Source organism: Rhinatrema bivittatum, chromosome 7 (assembly GCF_901001135.1).
Source record: "Rhinatrema bivittatum chromosome 7, aRhiBiv1.1, whole genome shotgun sequence".
Lineage (NCBI taxonomy): Eukaryota > Metazoa > Chordata > Amphibia > Gymnophiona > Rhinatrematidae > Rhinatrema > Rhinatrema bivittatum.
In genome coordinates, this window is record NC_042621.1 from 250353831 (window position 1) to 250377028 (window position 23198).

Here is a 23198-nt window from a genome sequence, read left to right on the forward strand (position 1 = left end):
CAGTCATCCCCCCTCCCCCACCCCAGCGGATATCCTCCCACCTATCCATTACCTCCAAAACTGGTCCCTCTGTGCCAGGATCGCTCTTCTCTGTTTAGTGGAAAACACTGGTAATAGCTGACTTTATGCTACAAGCAGCTGGGAACACTGAGAAGAGCGATCCCGACACAAGGGGGCCAGAAAGGCCAGTTTTGGAGGTAACGGATGAGTGGGAGGATATCAACTAGGGGAGAAGGATGACTGAGGGGGGGGGGGCAGTCAGTGGGGACATTTATCCTGCTGAATATACAGGACAAGTTATCCAGGTTACCTTAGCTGGATAACTTGTCCACTAACCGGCTTACTGAATATGGACCCCTATCTTTGCTCAGAGTACATAGTCACAATCACTGCCTCTCTTCAATACCAGTTTTGCCTAGTGACTGCATCTACGAAGGGATCCAGAATGAACTAGGATAGAGATCTTCAACCCACATATACAAACTAATTTTAATATTTTATTAGGATGAAGAATTTATGTATAAATCATGATTTGAAATAGCATTAATAGTAGTAGGATAGAACTCTAAGATTTTCTTTTTAACATTGTTAGGGAAAGAAAAAAAACGTACCCATCAGATCCAGGCCTGGAAGGTGCACTGTCAGATGATATGGAGGATACTGATACAACAGATAAAGGTCTTGAGGATGATGGCATTGTGAATGATCGGACCATTGACCTTGGTCGATTTCCTCGTCTATCATCAACACTTGAAGTCTATAACAAAGAAAAATGTGATCTTATTCCCAATAAACTGCAGCATACTCTATATTAGTTACTGCATGCTACCATTATTTATGTAAAATGGACAGTTCACTAGGGTTGCGAATGGTATGGGATTAAAAATATAGTGCAGTTACTATTTTTTTTTGCTATGATGCCCAATTCTAACATGTTTTATTAAATGAACTTTTATATACAGAACACACACCCTAGCGAGAAATTGATTTTACACAGTATAGGTATGAATTTTTTTCTGCCACTTTCAAATCAGAGATGAATTCAGAAACTGGGATGTTTAGACTAGAAAAAGAAAATGTACGTTAACTGAAAAATTATGGAAAGTTAAATCCACAAAATGGTATATATAGAGTAAAGAGAAAGTATTCTAAACATGCCATTTATGCAAAGTAACTATTGCAGTTCTGAATATTTATGCAGGCTCTGTTAGTCATTAATAACTGATATATTCTAAAAATAATTGAACACATTCAGGCAAAAAATATTTATCTCCTGCTGTTTAATCACAGGTATATTTTCCACTCACTCAACTGATGGTAAGTCTGCCGTGCACAAGACAGAGAGAAGTGATAACACTCCATCATTTCTGACAATTCTTGAAACAGATTAGAGTGACTCTGTCAAGATAATGACACCCAGGTACATGTCTACAGCCATCATTTTGACACTGTTAATATATATTATTGAAGTAAACATCAAAGAAATATAGGCAGTGTCAACAACCTTCGTCCTTGGGAATACATGTAGAGTACAATACATTAAACACAGGGATAACTTTAAAATAATTGCATGAAAGCTCATATTCATGTGGGCTTGTGTGCATGTGTGAGAATTTTATATTGTGCATGCACAATTGCACGCGTGATATAAAATACACGTAACTTAGGTGCATGCTGCGCATACATTTGCATGTGGTTTTCTTTACGCGTGTTCCATACATGTAATCGCTTCTGTGATGTACAATTTTTGCTTCTTCCGGGGTGAATTTATTTAATCATGCCGCCTCCAGTTCAACAGTCCAACCACCACCAGGGACGTCGCCTGCCTAGGATCCCGTTGCCTGGTGGTGAAACACAACTATTCCCCATCTGGAGAGTTCAGAGGAACTTATGAGAAAACAAGCAGTTCTGGAAAGGCCTGCAGTGAGAATTAAACCACTGGGCATTATAGCTACATGGGATAAGTAGATAATGGGTAATAAGGGTGGGGGCAGGTTAGGTTGTGATTGGAGGGGAGTACAGGTGTGTGGGGATGGCGGTGAGTTTTTCTTGGGGTTTGCATAGGGGATCACTAGGAAGAGGTTATAGGGGTGTGGATAGGTTAGAGTATTCATGGGGGTCACTAGTGAAGCTATAGGGGTGTTGGCAGGTTAGGGTGTGCATAGGGGAGCTATACAGGTGTGGGGATAGAGGTGGGGGCTGCTTAGGGTGTGCATGGCACGGGTCACTAGGAGGTTCCCAAAGTGGCCTACAGGTAGAGCAAGAGTCAATAGGAATGTCTGGATGCATTAATAGCATGATCAATGTACATATGTTGCCAATGTAATAAAATGCAAGAGTGATACTGTAGGCAAGGATAACAAGGGAAAACATAAATCATTAGTCACGAGAACAGTAACGGTGCAATTATGATATAGAACTTCCTCAGGGACATGTAATATCTAATACTGGCCTCAATAGCAGAGCAAACCAATGTCCTCCTTTCAGAAGGGAGAGATTTGGCTCTATACTATGGTTCCTGTTACTCCCCATAGCTATGTGCTCTTTGGAAAGGGATATTCCCACTGGTTGGACTGCCCAGCTTGCTCCCTCATGAAAAGGGGTACCATGGCAGTTCATGGAGTGTTCCTGTTCTGAAGATACTTTCGGGCCTGATGGCAGCACTCCACTTCTAGGTGCATTAAGGGAGTGAAAAGAGCCATGTTACTTACTTCAGACATCAGTAGAAAACATGGACACATACCAGTATGGATGTCACAGTAAAAGCTACTGTGTGCAATAAACTTTGTTTTTCTCTTTCTATGTCCAGACTGAGAACCTGAAGAAGGCAGCTCGGGAGATGTGGCAGAGAAAATGGAGGTGCCTGGACCAGCTGCATGCCAGGCAGGATGGTGCTGGAGGTAAGTTCATGACATGGCCTTCAGGGCGATTTTTACGTGGTCTGTCAATGTTCTGTTTCCATCACCAACAACACTATTGGCCTACTACTCAGCACAAACCTGTCCCTGCCTTTAGCTTTAACAAACCTTCATGCTATAACAGTTTGATTTTGTTATTTCTCAGGATCACAGGCAGCATTGTCATGAAGCATATTTGGAAGGCACCTTCAGGCCTAGCAGAAAGTCCTTCAGTGTGTTTGCACCCAATCGTAAATTTATTTATAAAGTAAACATTCTATGGCTTTGCCACCACCTATATGTTCACCCTAGCTATGGGTGTCCTGTAGCTAGGAACACTTCCTTTTGCTTACACCTCTCCCAGAAAAGGAATGCCCTCTAACTACTTGCATAATCATGCACATCACACCCTGGAGAATATGAGCACATGAAATGACATTTTCTGTTTCCTTCACAGATGACAACTCCTCATCATTGTCTGAGAAGGAAGAGGCAGAGGAAGATGATGGCAACGAGGGCCTGGCCCTTCCTGATGCTCCTGCAGTCAACACCACTGCTGGAGAGCAGCAGCAGCCTGGAACACTAGCATCCCCTCCACCACCTGGAGGGGAGCCAGCGGTGGCAGTCCAGCCCATCTCTTCCTACGTGGGAAGCCATGGGCCAGCAGCACCTGAAATCCCTTTCCCCTTCCTATTAGGGACTTCTCCCACTTCTGCCCTAGGATCAGGGGATGTGGGGACTCAGGCTGGCCAGTCCTTGCTGCCCAAGAGAGCCTCAGAGCCCCCTTGACCCCTCCCACATCTTATGTTGACTTTCTTGTAGCTCCTCAGCCTGGCTCAGTGATGGAGCACCAGCTCCCAGTGTGTGCCTGTGTATGAGGAAGCTTTCAGATGGGGTATGGTGGAGGAGATGAAAGGGATCTAGCTGACCTCAGGAGTCTGGCTGCAATGGTGGGGCAACTCGTGGAGACACAAGAGCACCTTATGGCAGCTCTTGAGCTCATCGGCATGAGGCCACTACCACAGTGAGAATACTCCTAAGCATTCAGAATCTGGCCTCTCTAGATCCCTGGGCCTTTTTTGTTTTTGAATATAGTTTGCTCTCTAGATTCTCCCACCCCTACCCATTTTATTTTATGTAAATTTAAATAGGTTTTTAAAAGTTTTTATGTTTTCAACATTTTGATAAAAGTTTTCTATGTTTATATTTACTCTGGGCGTGTGCCTCCATTATTTGTTTCATCTTATGGTTTTTTTTCTGCAACCATAAAGTCCCTTTAAGGACATCCTATATCCATAATTATCTGCCTACAAATAGCTCAGCATGTTGTTTGCCATGCAGAACTGTCCAATCATAGTTATCTTCCTCTTATCTACCCTTATATTAGCATTTAGATTATCTGTGTTAAAATTGCACCCTTAAAACAGCTACTAGTAAGGGAGACCTCAAATCAGAGGTTTAAATCTACATGTACCATTTCTCAGCCCCCCCCCCCCCCCGCAAAGGGCACCAGATGTAGGTGCTGCCAAGCCACAAACAGGGGTTTAATGTATAAAGTAACAATTATATATCCTCTTAACAAAAATCACAGCATAGGGAGATAAGGAGCACACATGAGGTGGCCCTTTCTGAATTGGTAAATTTTGCAATAGAGAAGAGGTGTGATATAGATGTCTGGTAGGAGCCGCATTCATTCACCTGAAGCAGGCAGCTGCGGATAGGTATGCTAACTTACTTCCATATCTCCTAGGCTTCAGATATCATAGAAAAGAAATGCTCTCTTTTGTATACAACAGAGATTGAAGGCCTACCACACTTACCATACTTAATTCAGATGTCTGAAAAATGTACAGCAACAAGCTTACCCCTCTCCATGCTCATACTGGTTACCATGGCTGGTATAGCACTGCTTTATTTCAGAAAACTCCCTGGTTCCATTTGCCAAGCTCTGCATGGAGTGGAGTTTACTACATGTATATCTCTTCCAGACCTACTGTGAAATGCAAATCTGCCAGCAAAAACACTGCATTGCCCTGTGTTTTAATAAACAGCAAGGACCATTTGACATTTGAGTATTCTCACACAAAACCTACCAGCTGTGAGCTATCAGGGACTCCTTGGTATTTCTCTGATTTCACCCCTTCACAAATGCCATCACCTGTAATCCTTAAGCACTCTCATACAAAGGGGCCTCCAACTTAATATCACCATGATATTAATTTGGAGGGTGTACAGAAAAACAGTTTTTACTGCTTTTCTGTACACTTTCCCGGTGCCGGCAGAAATTAATGCCTACCTTTGGGTAGGCGCTAATTTCTGAAAGTAAAATGTGCGGCTTGGCTGCACATTTTACTTAGTGAATCGCGTGGGAATAAATAATAGGGCCATCAACATTCATTTGCATGTTGCAGGCGCTATTAGTTTCGGGGGGGGTTGGATGCGTGTTTTCGACGCGCTAGCTTTATAAGCTAGCGCGCTGAAAATGCGCACCCCAAGGCGGGTTAACAGTGCGCTCTGCCGGGGCACACTGTACTGTATTGGCCTGTAAGAAAGGATTTACAAATAAAATAGAAAATGCCATTATGCCATAGTGCACCACAACTTGAATATGAGGTGCAGCTCTGATCACTACATCTGAAATTGGTTTTTTTTTTTTACAGAAAGGGTGGTGGATGTGTGGAACACCTCCCAGTGGAAGTGGTAGAGACAAAAACAGTATCTGAACTCAAGAAAGCATAGAATAAATACAGGGGATCTCTAAGGAAGTGATGGGAGTTATAATGCTAAATTAATTGGATGGATGGGCAGACTGGATGGGCCTTATGGTCTTTTTCTGCTGTCATGTTTCTATGATTAAAAGAAACAGGAAAGAGCAACAAAAGTAACATGTATGGAACAAACTCCAAACAGGGAGGGACACAAAAAATAGAACTCTTCAGATTTGAAAAGAGATGACTGACAGAAGATATGAGATAAAGTAAATAGGGACTATTATTCACTAAGGGAGAGGTAGCCAAACAGGTCTGGCTTCCAGGATATCCACAATGAATATACATGAGATAGATTTGCATGCACTGCCTCTAATCTATGCAAATATATCTGTTGCATATGCAGTATGGACAACCTGAAGACCAGACCAGTTTAGGGCTCTTGAGGAACGGAAATGGCCACCCTTGCACTACAGGCTCCAGTCACCTTCCACGCTACATTAACATGCAATCTTGATCAAGTAAGAACTTGTGAGCAAACCTTTGCATTCTCACCTATTGTTGATGTGTCCGCTATGTGCTGTGAGGCTCAGATATGCAGTAATTGGAAACTATCCCTCTGCTCAGTCATATAGCAGGACTGATTTGAGCCCATGGGACCTTGTACATCTTGGAATTCATTTAGATCAAGATGCAATTCTTACATTATGAACCACAAGGTCTAAAGTTTGAGCCAATTATCATGTAATTTACATATATAACATCACTAAATTGCAGTGTTGAACTTGGTATAATTACTATGTGAACTCTCACCTTGCTTGCCAGAGGTTTTTATTAAAAATTTTAAAGAAAAAAATTAGATTTCTTATTTTGACTGATCATGTACTTTAGCACCATTATGACGATTACATAAAAATGAACATTTGCTATTTTCTACTACTACTACTACTACTGCTGCTTATATCACCACTAGTCTGCAGAACTATAAGAATCTGACACTGTAAATATTCACACATAATTTTAAAATATGTAAGCTAAAAAAGTCATTTCACTAATTAAATGTTTTGTTTTCAAAAAAACGTGTTCCTTTACTACTATGGTGATCCGCAACCCTGTTTTGATACTCAGTTGTGCTACAAAATTCTACAGGATTGTAGACTTTTTATGTATTCATTAGAATGCCCATTCAAATGGTCTTGAACCCTTCACTGGTAATACTTTTCTCATCACATCTAAAAGTCAGCTTCCTCTGCCACATATCACTGCTAGCTCCAAACTCCAGTATGGGAGTAGCTACAGTATATACCTGCATATTCTCTGATCTGCCACCATATTAGTGCAGTCTCTATCACATTCAGAATCTCCAGCCTGACCACCACTTAAGGAGATGATATAATCTGATTCTTCAGCAAAACTATAGAAACTCAACCAGATTTCTTAAAGTTCTCCAGCATAGCTCAGAAAGCACTTGGTTAGGGAAATATCTTGCCCTTTCTCAGGCCTGAAAGTGTTATCTCAATGTATGCTTCAAGAAAAGAGATTAAAGACAACAGAAAGAAAAGGTCTCTTGTAGGGTGGTCCCATGAATTACTAGTATTCACGTTGATGTTTGTAGGACCGACATAATGAACATAATGAATAAGGAAGAAGTGACCCCGAGTGAGCGCCATTAAAATACTGGATACGAGAGAGTGACATTAAGATGTTTAAAACCCCCTGAAGCAGGCTATTTTCGAAACAAGGCTCCTTGTCAGGGACATTTCCATTCTGGATACTCAAGCTAAGCATTGCTTTGGTATAAGGGTTATTGTGCTCACTTTGAACATCTGTGGCTTGGGCAATTTCTATGGTCTAAATATAGTGTTGACTTTTTAATGTGCATATTTCTAAAACCGTCCAAAAAAATATATAAAAGTGGACCTCACTGACAATCAGCCTATAAGAAAGTGAATACCTGGTGTAGTGTCAGTCCTACAAACATCAATAGTTTGTATACATAAGTACAGTATCAACAACTGTTTGTGGGTTTCTGGATTACAATTATTAGGGGGCTGCCTTTGGTTACTTCTATTTGCATCATCAGCCCAGTCCAATGTCATAAAATTGTAAAAAGAGTAAGTGCAAGCCCCTCCCCACTACCACCAATAGAACAGAATAAATTGAATCTCTTTATTTAAAGAGTATTTTTATTTTAAGGTTAGGACGTTCAGTAAAGGGCTTTTATTTTTTCAACACTGTTGAACTAAAAAACAGTTTCTAAGCATAAATGTTGAACTTACTACATTTAACATTGTCCTCACATGGTCTTTTCTACCTCCAGTATAATTTATAAAAAGAAAAATGAAAAAGTAGTAATAGAAGAAAAAGTTATCTGAATTTATATCCATTCTAAAAGCGTATTTTAAAATTCTAGAGTCATACTTACAATTGTCCTGACCCCATATTGCTTTTCCACTTTTTCTTTAAGTTGCTTGAAACAGATCTCCATTCTGTCATGAAAAGGTCTTAGTGCCTCAGTCACTTTATCCCCATGGATTCGGATTCCTTCAGTTAGTAATGGGATCTGAGCAGGCAGAGAAAAAAATAATTTTCTTTTGCTATACTTTTTTTTGTAAAGCATTGCCCAGGCAAACAAATTGTTATTATTTGTATAACACTACCAGTTATATGCAGCATTTTTCAGACACACATAGTTTCAAGAAGCAGTCCCTGCTTCTTGAAACTTCCATTCTAATACATGGGCCAATGCAGTATGGTGCACTCGACTGAGCGCACCGTTAGCCCCCGTTTGGCCGGGCGTTTTCGACGTGCTATTTTTACCCCTTATACAGTATAATAAGGGGTAAAAATGGCACGTCAAAAACACGCGGCCAACCCCCCCAAAACTAATAGCGCCCGCAACATGCTTAGTCTTGCGCAATCCAGAAAGTAAAATGTGTGGCCAAGCCGCACATTTTACTCTCAGAAATTAAGGCAGGAGTTAATTTCGGCCAGTACCGGGAAAGTGTACAGAAAAGCAGAAAAAACTACTTTTCTGTACACCCTCCGACTTAATATCATAGCAATATTAAGTTGGAGGCCCTCCCCCCAAAAAAAAAATTGAAAAAAAAAAAAAATCAGCCTGCGGCTCGCGGGTTGGAAGACGGACGCTCAGTTTTGCCGGCGTCCATTTTCCAAACCCGTGGCCGTCATCGGGTTCGACAACCGATGCCGGTAAAATTAAGCGTCAGCTGTCAAACCCGATGACAGCCGCAGCTTCTGCCAATAAGGAGGTGCTGGGGCAGACCCTCATTTGAATACTAAATTGCGCTCCCAGGAGAGTGGCCTGGGCGCACATCGGGAGAGCGGGCGCTCACCTCGGAGCACCGGCTCTCCCGCAAATTTTACTGCATCAGCCCGACAGACAGATAAAAAGACAAGAAGCACAGACAAACTTCTGGGCAGGCGTTAATTTCTGAGCGTAAAAATGTGCGGGTCGGGCACACATTTTTTTTTTTTTTTTTTTAGATCTGGGGAAAATAATTAATAGCCTCATCAACATGCATCTGCATGTGATGAGCGCTATTAGTTTTGCTGGGGGGGGGGGGGTGTGGAAGTGCTTTTTGGATGCGTTAATTCCCTTTTAGCATAAGGGGTTATGGATATATGTCCAAAATGCGCATCCAACCACGGGTTAAACAGTGCACTTGGCTGAGCACACTGGTTTGTATCGGCCCCCAAGAATTTGCCTGCTTTATTACCATGTTCATAGAATTCTGATATGAGAATCGTAATGCCTTCTCGTTCTGTTCTACTATTTATTTAATTATTTATAAAATCTTAATATTCAGCACTCTTTCCAAAATAATTGTTCAATGCTGTTTTGGAGTATATGTCCTTGTACTGATCCTCCAGATCTTTTATCTTCTTCTCAAAGGTTCCTTCCCTTAAAGACTGTAAACATTTCAGTTGACTGTTGAAACTAATATGGCCATGCAACACCATTTTTAGAATCTCCCACAACACCATTGGTTTATATACCTCCCGGGCACAAATCTTGGCAACATCTTTAATGGCTTTACCTATCATGTCCACAAAATCTTCTCTACCAAGAACAGATAAATTAAGCTTCCATGTATGTTCCCAGCTCAAGGACTGGGAAAGATTCAGTGTACTGCCAATAGAGCTATGATTTGAAATATGACAGGGTAGAACATTTACAGACAATACACGGCATAAAATTAGCAGAACACACAAAAAAAAAAAAAAAAGACTAGCTGACTGTGCAATGTACTGTTGAGAAAAAGGTAAAATCTATACTGCTGGGATACTTTGTCCTCCAGACATCCAGTAAATTCAACTCCTGAACCATTGCCTTTAAAACCCTTATTATGTTCAGTGGTCCTTTGTGCCAACCCAGATCTATACAGTCTTTAAAACCTGAACCATTGCCTTTAAAACCCTTATTATGTTCAGTGGTCCTTTGTGCCAACCCAGATCTATACAGTCGGAGATCCAGACACATATTCCAGTCAACCACTGTGTTAAAAGGGCTGGAAATAGCCTGTGCATGTAGATTTGACAGGAAAGTATAGAAAATATTCTGGTCTCGGTTGGGACCATAAACATTGAGAAGTGAGAGTTTTTGTTCATAAAGCATCGCCTCTTCTATTAAAGCAAATCGCCCTTCAGTATCTTTAACCACGTGTGAAACTTTAAGAGGTAACGCTCCATGAACTAAAAGGCAAACACTCTACTCTGAGGTTTTAAAATGTATAAAATATCTGGCCTACCCAAGCTCTACAGAGCTTCATATGCTCTTCATTCTTGAGATGTGTCTCGTGCAGGAATGCCACTTACGTATTTCACTGTTTCAAACATTGAAAGATCCTTTTATGTTTGATAGTGGAAGCTATACCTCTCACATTTGATGATGTGAGATTTACTTGTAGATTAGCCATAGTCTGTAAAGATCACGACAATAATTGCAGCCTGTCATCATGAAATAGAGCCACAGAGCCATATATACCAGTTGCACACTTAGGGCCCCATTTTCCAATATCGCATTGGTATCGCATGCGATACCAAAAAGGGGTGTACCTTATGCTAATAAGCATGTGTATCGCAAGTTGCACTATTAGCCCAATTTGGGCTACATTGCCAGTATATCGCGGTTCATGATGTCTCCTGACAGGCCTGTTTCAGTATATGAGAGAGAGAGAGAGAGAGAGAGAGACTTGCCATAGTGTCTCCTCCCTAGAAAGGTATTTGTATCCCTATGGGAGGCCCACCTAGTAACTCGAGGTGAGGTTTAAGTATTAGTGTAGGGGGTTAGGGGCCACTTTCACATTCAACGTACGAACAGAACAGTGGTCTCTTGTGAAGATTTGATAACCTTCGGAGTGACCTAGCTTGATGAACATCAAGCTAGGTTGAGAGAACATTGCACAAATCTCATCTTGGAGTGAGTTTCCTCACTCCGAAGGTCATCAAATCTTCACAAGAGACCACTGTTCTGTTCGTACGTTGAATGTGAAAGTGGCCCCTACCCCTCTACACTAATACTTAACCCTCACCTCGAGTTACTAGGTGGGCCTCCCATAGGGATACAAATACCTGTCTAGCGAGGAGACACTATGGCAAGTCTCTCTCTCTCTCTCGACATCGTGAACCGCGATAAACTCTTACCGGCCTGTAGCGCATGCGATCGCACAACATAACACAAATGAAAGAGGTGTAGTTATTGGCCGCGTTAGGAGCCACGCTAACAGTGCGGCTGTTTCGCAGCACATGATAAATCCTCCCTACTTTACATTTTCCCCGCCCCCTGAATACGAAATTAAAAATTTGCATTCGCAAACCACGTTAACTGCTGTTAGCGCGGTTTGCGGAATTATCGTGCGCGGTAACTCCTTGGAAAATGAAGCCCTTAGTCTATATTTGCAGGAAAACTTTTTTTTCTTTTAACAAATAACCCTCCAAACCACCCTACCCAAACCACCTTCCCTCCAGTCTTCAGGGACAGAAAAAGCCAGACAAGGTTCACTTTGATTATCAGCCCCCTGTCTGACTCTCCCAACACCCCCATATCCCCTACATAAAACAACAGTAGGCATACCACCCAGGCAGGAGTACCTCCTCCCACCACCAATCCCAATCTCTAACCCAACAAAACACACCCAACTGCCCAATTCCTCCCTCCCCATACCCCAATGCAGTGAACATGCAGAAAAAAAAAAAAAGAACGTAGGAAAGGGCTTTCATCTCCTGATGGACTATGGGCCAGAATGGAGCCACACGCGTGACCATTACCAAGCCAGTCTGTAATTTTGGGTTAAATTGACCAATCTGAACATTGGACCAAACATACAGAATGAGGGCTGCACATCAGACAACATTCTGGTTTTGAAGAAACAGGAAACCAAACACATTGGTTACTATAAAAAACAGCATAGAGAAAAGCAGAATCACTGCTGTGCATTCCCAGTGATCAGCGGTCATAGAGCCATGGCACGATTCTCTGAGGTCATAGAACCCCACCCTCGGCCCAAACCCCTAACCTCACCCTTCCCCAACTGAGCTTGAACAACAACATTGCTAATCACCTGAACCATCCTTCTTTTCATTACCCCTGCCCTCTCTTCTCCCTTACCGCCATTTCACTCATCTAATCCTCATACACAGCACCTTGAAAACAGTCCCCTTGCCCTACCCCTCCAAATGGCACATCAGAGACATCACCCTGATACTTATGTGTGTGATAGTACAGGAAGAGAAAAAGAAGAAAAAAAAAGTTCCATTTATGGTGATGCCATCAGGGTATATTCAATTTTTAGCCACTTGTTAATGTCTTCAGGGTATGTTCAGACTCTCCTTCAAACAGATCAGCAAGTGATGGTAAAGGGCCACGTGTATCTAGTATTGCAAATCAGTCAAAGGCTCAGAAGATTGATGAGCTGGATCAGCAATCACCCCAAAGGGTGTAAAAGATGAAATGCCGATCCTCAGGACAGCATCCCATCCTTCTGGTCATGAACAAAATTGCTCCAGACTGAGATCACTCATTGCTGCGCACATACCGCCCTGCTGTTATATAGAAACAGAAATGACGGCAGAAGAAGACCAAATGGCCCATCCAGTCTGCCCAGCAAGCTTTCACACTTATTTTTTTCTCATACTTATCTGTTACTCTTGGCCCTTAGTAACTTTTTGGTTCTATTTCACTTCCACCCCCACCATTTCTGTAGAGTAGTGCTGGAGCTGCATCTAAGTGAAGTATCTAGCTTAATTGGTTAGGGGTAGTAACTGCCTCAATAAGCAAGCTACTCCCATACTTATTTGTTTACCCAGCCTGTGCAATTCAGTCCTTGTTGGTTGTCTGAGTATAATTCCACTTTACTTCATTCCCCCCTGCTGTTGAAGCAGTGAGCTGTGCTGGATATGTATTCCAAGTGAAGTATCATGCTTAATTGATTCGGGGTAGTAACGGCCGTAACAAGCAAGCTACACCCATGCTTATTTGCTTATCCAGACTATGTAATTCAGTCCTTGTTGGCTGTTGTCTGAATATAAATCATCTTTTCTTCATCCCCCCTGCCGATGAAGCAGTGAGCTATGCTGGATATGCAGTGAAAGTGAAGTATCAGGCATTATTTGGTTTGGGGTAGTAACCGCCATAACAAGCAAGCTACTCCCCTTTTTTTGTGAATGCAAATCCTATTTTCCACATTTCCTCTTGCTGTTGAAGCATAAAGCAATGTTGGAGTCGATTTAACCGTGTGGATGTTTATTGAATAAAGGTATTATCTACAGGTAGTAGCGGTCATTCCCGCATGCCAACCCCATGCCTCTTCTCTTCATTCACATCGTTTAGACTTTATGGATCCACAGTGTTGAGCAGACTAGGCTGATAGCTGAGCCAAACACGAGCTCAATTTTGCAGTTAGAGAATTGACACAAGCAGTGAGTGCTGGCCAGTCATAGTTACTTATTGGCTTGTACGTGAAATGCTGCTTACCTCTCAGGTGATCTCTCTGTCGTGGTGTTGCAGTCAGCCTCTGATGCCCCCCTTCCACCATCTGAACTCAGAGAAAATCCAGCTGTGGCAATCAGCTGCCATCTTGATGTAGAGAGGCCAGAAAAACTGTGACCTCCTCCAGTGTCTGCAACAGTCTCCATTTACCACTGAATAAAACTGAGAGCTTGGCTGAGTAAATCAATCAAAACCGCAGTGTTTATTGCACAGTTTCTTCTTCACATTAAGCTACGCCACTTGCTGCTTCTGTGTATCGATGCTGAAGTCTGGAAAAACGGCGATGCAATGGTTTTGGTAAGTTATTTCACCCAACTCCCAGTAGGGTGGCCAACTTTTCCATGGACCACACCTGGACACCCCATTAAACTTCATGCATTGGGAGGGGAAGTGGTTACAGACTACTGTCAGTTGTTGATCCACCCACTATTTGACTTTCAAGCATCTCCTCAATATACTTTGTTTTATAAAATTTATTTCAACTATCTTCATAAACACATCAACCGCAGCCTCTCAATTACAATTTTGCTCTCTATCACAACTAAAGCCTTTCTAATATACATTCACCTCCATACAACCCCTTAAACACACAGCCTCTTTTTATCTTATATGCACACATATATCTTCCTTCCCCTCCCCTTTTCTCTGTGTCCCCTCTGTTTCTCCCCTGTCCCCACCCTGTGAGTCTATCTGTTTCTCTACCTTCCCTCCTCTGTGCCTGTATCCCTGGCTAGCTTGCTGCAGTTCCTCTCTCAGGTCTTGGCCCAGCACTCAGTGAGAGAGGGGAAGGGACCCAGAGGGTATGGTTGCAGAGCTCTGTGGAGCACTGGGAACTAAGCACTGAGCTGTGCCCCACATCCTCTCTCCATCCCATCCAATCACAATACAGGAAAGGAGGCAAGCAGGCGGGGGACACAGCTCAGCTCTCAGCTCTGTCTTTCCCTGTAATCAGTAAGCTGTGGGAAAGAGGAGCCTCTTGCAAAAACTGAATTTTCAGTGTCCGGTCAGTACTTCTGATGGACACTGTACAGCATAGCTGAAAACCTGGCTGTCCAAGTCCAAAACCGGGCAGTTGGCAACCCTAAATCCCAGGCTCTGTGCTACAACCATTCATTGGTTTGAAATTTATGAAATTTTAGTAGAAGTGGCCCGGGTAGTTGCTGCGATTGTTCTGCAGCCGACCGGGAGTTCTATGACCCTTGCCTAACACCAGTGCTGGATCAGAAACTTTCGGGAACACAACCACCATCAGTAATTGCTCTAGGAAAGCAATCATATTCATACCATTTTTCTGGCAGTCCAACTAGTCTAACGTTCGATCATCTGGATCTGTCCTCTGGGTCAATAACTTTCTCCTGCTAAGCTGCAATTTGTTGCCATATCAAAGAGAGGGAATTGGGAGCATTAGTCTTCCAGTTCTCTAGATTGGAGGACTGGAAGACTAATGCTCCCAATTAGGAGTACTTCCCATAGAGGAGCAGTTCCAGCTCCTCCTCTATGGGAAGTACTCCTTCAAACTTCTCATTTAAACCTGCTAATGTTGTATTTATAGCAAGATGATCTTTGGATAAATCTGTTCTCATTTCCTTGAGTTCTACCAGGATCAGCATAGTAGAGTCCGTGAATCTGTTGCATCAGGCCTATCCATGTTTAGGCCCTTCAGGCTCCCTGGCTCCTCTTGGCTCCATTTTTCTGTAGTAATCTGTGATTTGTCATTCAATCATACTTCTCATTTTAAGGGTACACATTCTGGATACTCTACAAATGGATCGGGGAAGGCCTGCGCAATCGGCGCCGAGCCCCACCGGGGGAAGGTCAGGGCTACACACTCCCCACCCGGGAGGCCCCGGCGATGATAACGCGGCAAAAGTTAAAACTCTCTACCTGTAAGTAAAAACAAAAACCGCGCCGCGCCGATAAAGGGAGCCCCGCCCTCCGATCCAGCTCCTCCAATAGGAGCCAGCCCTGAGGGGCTTTAAATCTGTATTGAGCCCGGCGCCATCTCCTCTTCAGCTCAGCGGCGATCGGGGAAGGCCTGCGCAATCGGCGCCGAGCCCCACCGGGGGAAGGTCAGGGCTACACACTCCCCACCCGGGAGGCCCCGGCGACGATAACGCGGCAAAAGTTAAAACTCTCTACCTGTAAGTAAAAACAAAAACCGCGCCGCGCCGATAAAGGGAGCCCCGCCCTCCGATCCAGCTCCTCCAATAGGAGCCAGCCCTGAGGGGCTTTAAATCTGTATTGAGCTCGGCGCCATCTCCTCTTCAGCTCAGCGGCGATCGGGGAAGACCTGCGCAATCGGCGCCGAGCCCCACCGGGGGAAGGTCAGGGCTACACACTCCCCACCCGGGAGGCCCCGGCGACGATAACGCGGCAAAAGTTAAAACTCTCTACCTGTAAGTAAAAACAAAAACCGCGCCACGCCGATAAAGGGAGCCCCGCCCTCCGATCCAGCTCCTCCAATAGGAGCCAGCCCTGAGGGGCTTTAAATCTGTATTGAGCCCAGCGCCATCTCCTCTTCAGCTCAGCGGCGATCGGGGAAGGCCTGCGCAATCGGCGCCGAGCCCCACCGGGGGAAGGTCAGGGCTACACACTCCCCACCCGGGAGGCCCTGGCGACGATAACGCGGCAAAAGTTAAAACTCTCTATCTGTAAGTAAAAACAAAAACCGCGCCGCGCCGATAAAGGGAGCCCGCCCTCCGATCCAGCTCCTCCAATAGGAGCCAGCCCTGAGGGGCTTTAAATCTGTATTGAGCCCGGTGCCGCGCGCCGAAGGAGCGCAACAAAGGGGCAGGCCCCTTTGTTTCGCCCCTTCGTACAGCCCCGAGGAGGCCCCGAGCCATACCCGCGGAAGAATCTAAATCTACAATAAACGTAGCTGCCAGCAAAGGTACTGAGCTAACTGATTCTGCTGTCTAGAATAAAGTCACCGCTCGTCCATTCCAGTCTCTCCAGCAGCCACTCAGCATCCATTCCAGTCTCTCCAGCAGCCACTCCAGCCTCTCCAGCGTCCACCCAGCATCCATCCCAGCCTCTCCAGCATCCTCCAAGACTCTCCAGCATCCACCCAACATCCATTTCAACCTCTCCAGCATCCAATAAGACTCTCCAACAAGCAACTCTCTCCAACAAGCAACTCCAACAAGACTCGCCACCCCTCCAGGACTCCAGCATCCACACAGCAACTCCAACAAGAATCTACACCCCACCAGGACCCCAGCATCCACACAGCATCCTCTTAAAACTCTACAAATCCACTCAACAACTCCACTCAAACGAATCCAGCATCCCCTATAACAACACCTACAATTAAAATAGATCTAGTCTCTAAAATGCATCAAACATTCTCAATCCCAATCATACATCACCATCAGAACCAATGTCAGGAAGTATTTCTTCACGGAGAGGGTGGTGGATGCCTGGAATGCCCTTCCGGAGGAAGTGGTGAAGACCAGAACTGTGAAGGACTTCAAAGGGGCGTGGGATAAACACTGTGGATCCATAAAGTCAAGAGGCCGCCAATGAAGAGTGGGTGACTCGCCAGAATGATGGCTACTGCCTGGAGACAATACCCTTAGTCAATAAACATACACATGGTTACTGTGACTCCAACATCACTCTAAGATTCAACAGCATGAGGAAATGTGGAAAAAAGGATTTGCACTCACAATGACGGGAGTAGCTGGCTTGTTACGGCGGTTACTACCCCAAACCAAATATCCAGATTACTACCTCCACCTTCCTCTATTCCTGATGCCTTTCAACTAGCTTGATCACTCCATTCTTATACTTCACTTTCAATGCATATCCAGCATAGTTCTCTGCTTCAACAGCAGGGGAAAAGAAAAACTGTTACTTCACACATCCAGCAGAGCTCTCTGCTTAAACGGCAGGGGAGAAGAAAAAAGGGTTCGCACTCACAAAGCGGGGAGTAGCTGGCTTGTTACGGCGGTTACTACCCCAAACCAAATGTACCTGATACTTCACTCTCGACGCATATCCAGCATGGCTCTCTACTTCAACGGCATCGGAGAAAGACTGATACATCACGAATTTCCAGCATAGCTCTCTGCTTCAACGGCAGGGGAAAAGAAAAACTGATACTTCACGCATATCCAGCATAACTTCAACGGCAGGGGAGAAGAAAAAAGGATTCACACTCACAAAGCGGGGAGTAGCTGGCTTGTCACGGCGGTTACTACCCCAAACCAAATGTGCCTGATACTTCACTTTCGATGCATATCCAGCATAGCTCTCTGCTTCAACAGCAGGGGAGAAGATAAACAACCAATAAGGGCTGTATAACATAATCTGGGTAAAAACAAATAAGCATGGGTGTAGCTTGCTTATTGCGGCGGTTACTACTCCTACTACCTCTAACTAATCAAGCTAGATATTTCACTTGGATGCAGCTCCTCCACCGCTCTCTACATTAATGGCGGGGGTGGAAGGGAATTAGAACCAAGAGCTAAGAGAAACAGATAAGTATGGGAGAAGAAATGAGGGAAGCTTGCTGGGCAGACTGGATGGGCCATTTGGTCTTCTTCTGCCGTCATTTCTATGTTTCTATGTTTCTATGTTTCTATGTTTCTTACAGGAAAGAAATCTAACCAGACAAGCAAACCATCGAAACCTAAAAACTCTCACACCAATCCTAATAACTCCGATAACCCAACTTCTAGGCCTCACCCTATTCACCCTATCGCTATTCAATGCGCAATCTATAACCAAAAAATCACTAATCCTCAATGACTACCTCACTGACGCTAAACCAGACATTTGCGCAATTACAGAAACATGGCTGAAACCCCCTGATACTGCATTAATAAACCAACTACCGACGCTAACCTACGACATCTTCTCCCTTCCTAGACTGAAAAAGAGGGGAGGAGGAATCCTCCTTGCAACTAAAAAAGACCTCAAATTCTCACAACATCCGGTCCACTCCGATACTAAACTGGAAATTGGATTCTTCACATCACACCAACTCCAAATCCTTCTCGTCTATGCCCCCCCCAGGACTCTTAGAATCTGACATCTCACCCATCATCGAAATAACCACTACACTTCTCAACCTGGACGCCCCAGCAATAATATTAGGAGACTTCAATCTACACATGGACAACCCTACTCTCTCAACTAGCTGCCAAACCCTTCTACTAACATTCTCAGCGATGGGCTTTTCCCAAATAGTCAAAAACCCGACACATAAAGCAGGACATACGCTGGACCTGATATTTATCAACAAAGGCATAAAATCATCTTCCCCACTAAAAAACTTGAAGGTACCCTGGTCGGATCACTCCCTGATTTCTACCTCATTCTCACTGGAAAAATCTATCACCCCTCATACTCCTTCCCCATCCTTCACCTACAGGAAATCCTGCAACCCTGATGACCTCACTAATCAATTGACCAAACACCTTCCCGCTATAGTTCTCACTGATCCCAATACCGCCCTACGCTCCTGGAATACTATCACAGAATCCGTAGCCAATAAGCTCTGCCCCCTTACAACAAAAAAACCTCACCCAGATGCATCCAAAAAACAACCATGGTTCACAAACGAGCTGAGAAGGCTTAAACAAAATCTAAGACAAAAGGAATCTAACTGGAGGAAAAATCCAAATGCCAGAACACTCTCAGCATACAAACTCACGCTACAACAATACAAGGCCTGCACCTCCAAAGCAAAAAGAGACTTTTTTGCCTCCAAAATTCACAACTTAGTCTTTGACGCGAAAGCTCTATTCAACTATGTTTCCACCCTCACCCAAGTTCCCTCACCAGAATGCCCTAGTAATCAAGCTCAAGCCAAAGCAGATGAACTCGCTCTCTTCTTTCAAAACAAAATCACGAATCTTCTTACTCAACTTCCCTCCAATATCACTCCCCTAACTCAAGTTCAAATGCCTCACATCAAAAACATTCACCTAGAAATGTTTGAACCTACCTCTTCCTCCGAAATCCAAACCATCCTTAGAAGAATGAAACCATCTTCGCACCCAGCGGACCACATTCCCACAAAACTTCTCCTCTCAATACCAGACACCATCTCCAAAACTTTGGCTGACATCATCAACTGTTCGCTTTCCCAAGGTTCCTTCCCAGAAGACCTTAAACAAGCCTCACTCAAACCACTTCTAAAAAAAACCCAACCTGGACCTAACAGACCCCAACAATTACCGCCCAATAGCTAATCTCCCTATCATAGCTAAGATTATGGAAAAGCTTGTGAACTCCCAACTATCGGACTTCATTGAAGATAACAAACTTCTATCCGCCTCACAACATGGATTCCGCAAAAACCGGGGCACAGAATCCCTACTTACTTCCCTAACAGACCTCCTCATCCTAGGTACAGACAAAGGACAATCATTTCTATTGGTCCTTTTGGACCTTTCAGCAGCTTTCGATACCATAAATCATGCTATCCTCATCAACCAATTAGCTGCGATAGGAATCTCTGGATTAGCGCTCTCCTGGTTTAAATCATTTCTAACCAACAGAGGCTACAAGGTAAAAATCCAGAACAAAGAATCATCTCTCCATGAATCGAACATCGGAGTCCCTCAAGGTTCTTCTTTATCCCCTACACTCTTTAATATTTACCTCCTACCACTCTGCCGACTCCTTACCAACCTCAATTTAATACACTTTCTCTATGCGGACGACATCCAGATCCTGATCCCCATCAAAGAATCATACTCAAAAACCCTCGAATACTGGGAAACCTGTCAACTAGAAATAAAAAGCCTCCTCAACAGCCTCAATCTGGTACTAAACTCATCCAAAACTGAAGTTCTACTCATAACCCCTGATAACAATCTAACAGCCTGTCTACCAACCACCCTACAAACCACTCATGTGAGAGATCTAGGTGTGCTAATCGACAATAAACTGAACTTCAAAGCCCACATCAACAAAACTACCAAAGACTGCTTCTATAAACTACAAGTTTTAAAGAGGATAAGACCACTATTCCATGCCATAGACTTCAGAACCATCCTCCAAGCCCTCATTTTCTCCAAACTAGACTACTGTAACTCTACGTTACTTGGCCTCCCCTCTTCATATACAAAACCGCTCCAAATGGTTCAAAACGCAGCAGCCCGTCTACTAACAAACACCAGGAAAAGAGACCACATCTCCACAGTCCTACAAGACCTCCACTGGTTACCAATTCATTTCAGAGTCATTTACAAATCCATCACCTTGCTATACAAAATCATTCACCAACTTACCATAATCGACCTACAAATTCCTCCCCGTTTACACAAATCCACAAGACCGACCAGGGAAGCCTACAGAGGATGCCTCCTTGTTCCACCCACAAAAACTACTAATCACAGCACCTTGAGAGACCGAGCCCTCTCCACAGCAGGCCCTTCGCTATGGAACTCCATCCCCCCAGATCTCAGAAATGAACCGTGCCTCCTAACCTTTAGGAAAAGACTTAAAACTTGGCTTTTCAGGCAAGCCTTCCCGAACTCCACCTAACACGCACCATCAATAATCTCTCTGCTTAGAAGCTGTATATAGTGGACTCCATATTTATAATGTACACTTGTACATAATTAATCTCCTCTATCTCACTTTATTTTCTTACAATCCCAGTTCATTTACCCTTGTTATTTGTAACTGCATTTCTTCATCACGTTTATTTATGTTTTTTTGGTTCTATTTTTGCACCCCTGTTTTTCTGTAAACCGACATGATGAGAACGAGTTCTTGAATGCCGGTATAAAAAAACCTTAAATAAATAAATAAATAAATAAATAATAGGCTATTACAAAAGCATAGGAAGGGGGACTAATGCCTCAGGGGTGATCAGAGCTATCCAAACATGCAACTTCCTTCATTAGCACTCATCAGCTTCTCCTCTCAAATGTTTTATTGGAAATTTAAGAACTTAACAGTTCAATACAACTTGCGCAGATATATCACAGTAGGGTCAGATAAATTTAACTCTCCTTTACATTAAGATGTGTTATAAAATATATTGGAGATACTTTTTAAAAGGATTTACATGCTTAAACTGAGTTTTATGCATGTAAATGCACTTTAAGTGTTGCGACTGCTCTGCTTACCTCTTTTCTACCCTTTTCCTCCTCCTTGGGCAAGATGGCTGCCTCTGGTGCCGAGTGTCGAAACCCTCGGCATCTCCAACTCAGCATGGGCATCCCAGTCCGCCATGCTCCTTCCCGTGGCCTCCTAGGACGCATGCGCACATTGCCTACGTTTAAGTACATGTCCCCACCGCATGACGTCAATACCTCCGGGTATTTAAGCCTCCACTACGCTACCTTTCATTGAGTTAGCAAGTACTTCGGTTTAAGCTACTCTGACCACTCTAAGCTGCTCGTTTAGATGCCTTGCTACCCTCCGGGGATTTTCACTCCAATTAAGTTCTAGGTACCCGCTCCTCGGAGGTCTCTCGCTCCACTAACCCTTCGGGGTTTCTACTAACTAGACAACCGCTCCTCGGGGGTCTCTCTCTATTTCTTTCAGGATTCAGTGCTATCAGGTACTCGCTCCTCGAGGGCCTATCAGACTAGTATATCCTGCACCACAGACCTCTGGTCCCACCATCTCCATTGTCAGGAAGATGTCCGCACTACATTCCTGTGAGTACCTCTGCGATCCGGTTCTCCGCCACCCACCAGGTTCGGCTTTCCCGCACTGCGGGTCTCTATCCACCTTGAACATCTGGGTGAGACTTCTACATCTGAGACTGACTGAACGTATTGACACCTTGCCGGACCTCAGTGCCTTTCCTTCCTGCCTCATACCATCTATCTACAGCAGTACAATAAAGCTTTCCACCTATAAATGTCTGCTCTCTGCGTTTAGCCTATCACTGTGGTTCCCCACGGGGCCCCTCCCCATGGGAGGAGTCATCTCCACTGCGACCAAGGGTCCATACGATGCCACAAACACAACATTAAGCATGTAAATGGGCTTTTGAAAATTGCTATGATATATGTTACTTTTATGCATGTACATCCATTTGAAAATTGCCCCATTGTGTTCCGCACATACCATAAAAGGTCTCCATAGTTTTTCAAATCTAGGTACTTTTTTTTTTTAAACTAAAGCAGACGGATGTTTCATCTCAAGAATTTGTCAAACCCTGGAATATCAATCTAAAATACAAGGCAAATCAATATGTTTCCATCAGCAGGCAATTGTGAGTCTAGCTGCCAATATTATAAAAAATTAGTCATTCTGTCTGAAAATCAGAATCTTCATCAGGATGGTGAATATTCTTTCTGGCTTTTGTGCAAAGTCAGGTGCACAATGTATCTGTTTGGAAAAGGGAACTCTGGTAAAAGATTGCTGTGAAATTTATCAGCTAAAGTCTCCATGGATACAGAGTCTGATCCTTTGGGAAACCCTATTATTCTCTGACTATTTCTTCTAGAATGGTTTTCTAGGTATATTTTCAAAGCCAGATTTCTTAAAAGAACCTTCTGACCCTGAAATTCTTTTCTAAGCACAGCCAGATTATCTTAATTGGTCAAGATAAGTTTTTCAGCTTTTTCATTCCTACTGATTGCCTCCTTTCATTCAGTTCTTATA

General features: G+C 43.7%; 1 protein-coding gene across 5 annotated transcripts in view; it reads right to left on the reverse strand.

The window, feature by feature from the left end:
• DOCK1 (dedicator of cytokinesis 1) overlaps window positions 1-23198 on the reverse strand; it is a 1428876-nt gene that overhangs the window by 51375 nt on the left and 1354303 nt on the right. For all 5 annotated transcript variants that reach the window (XM_029610025.1, XM_029610029.1, XM_029610028.1 and 2 more), the window contains 2 exons: window positions 8031-8168; window positions 612-757 (listed from right to left, as the gene is read on the reverse strand). In XM_029610025.1, the coding sequence (XP_029465885.1) occupies window positions 612-757; window positions 8031-8168 (284 nt within the window). The remainder of the gene's footprint in view (window positions 1-611; window positions 758-8030; window positions 8169-23198) is intronic.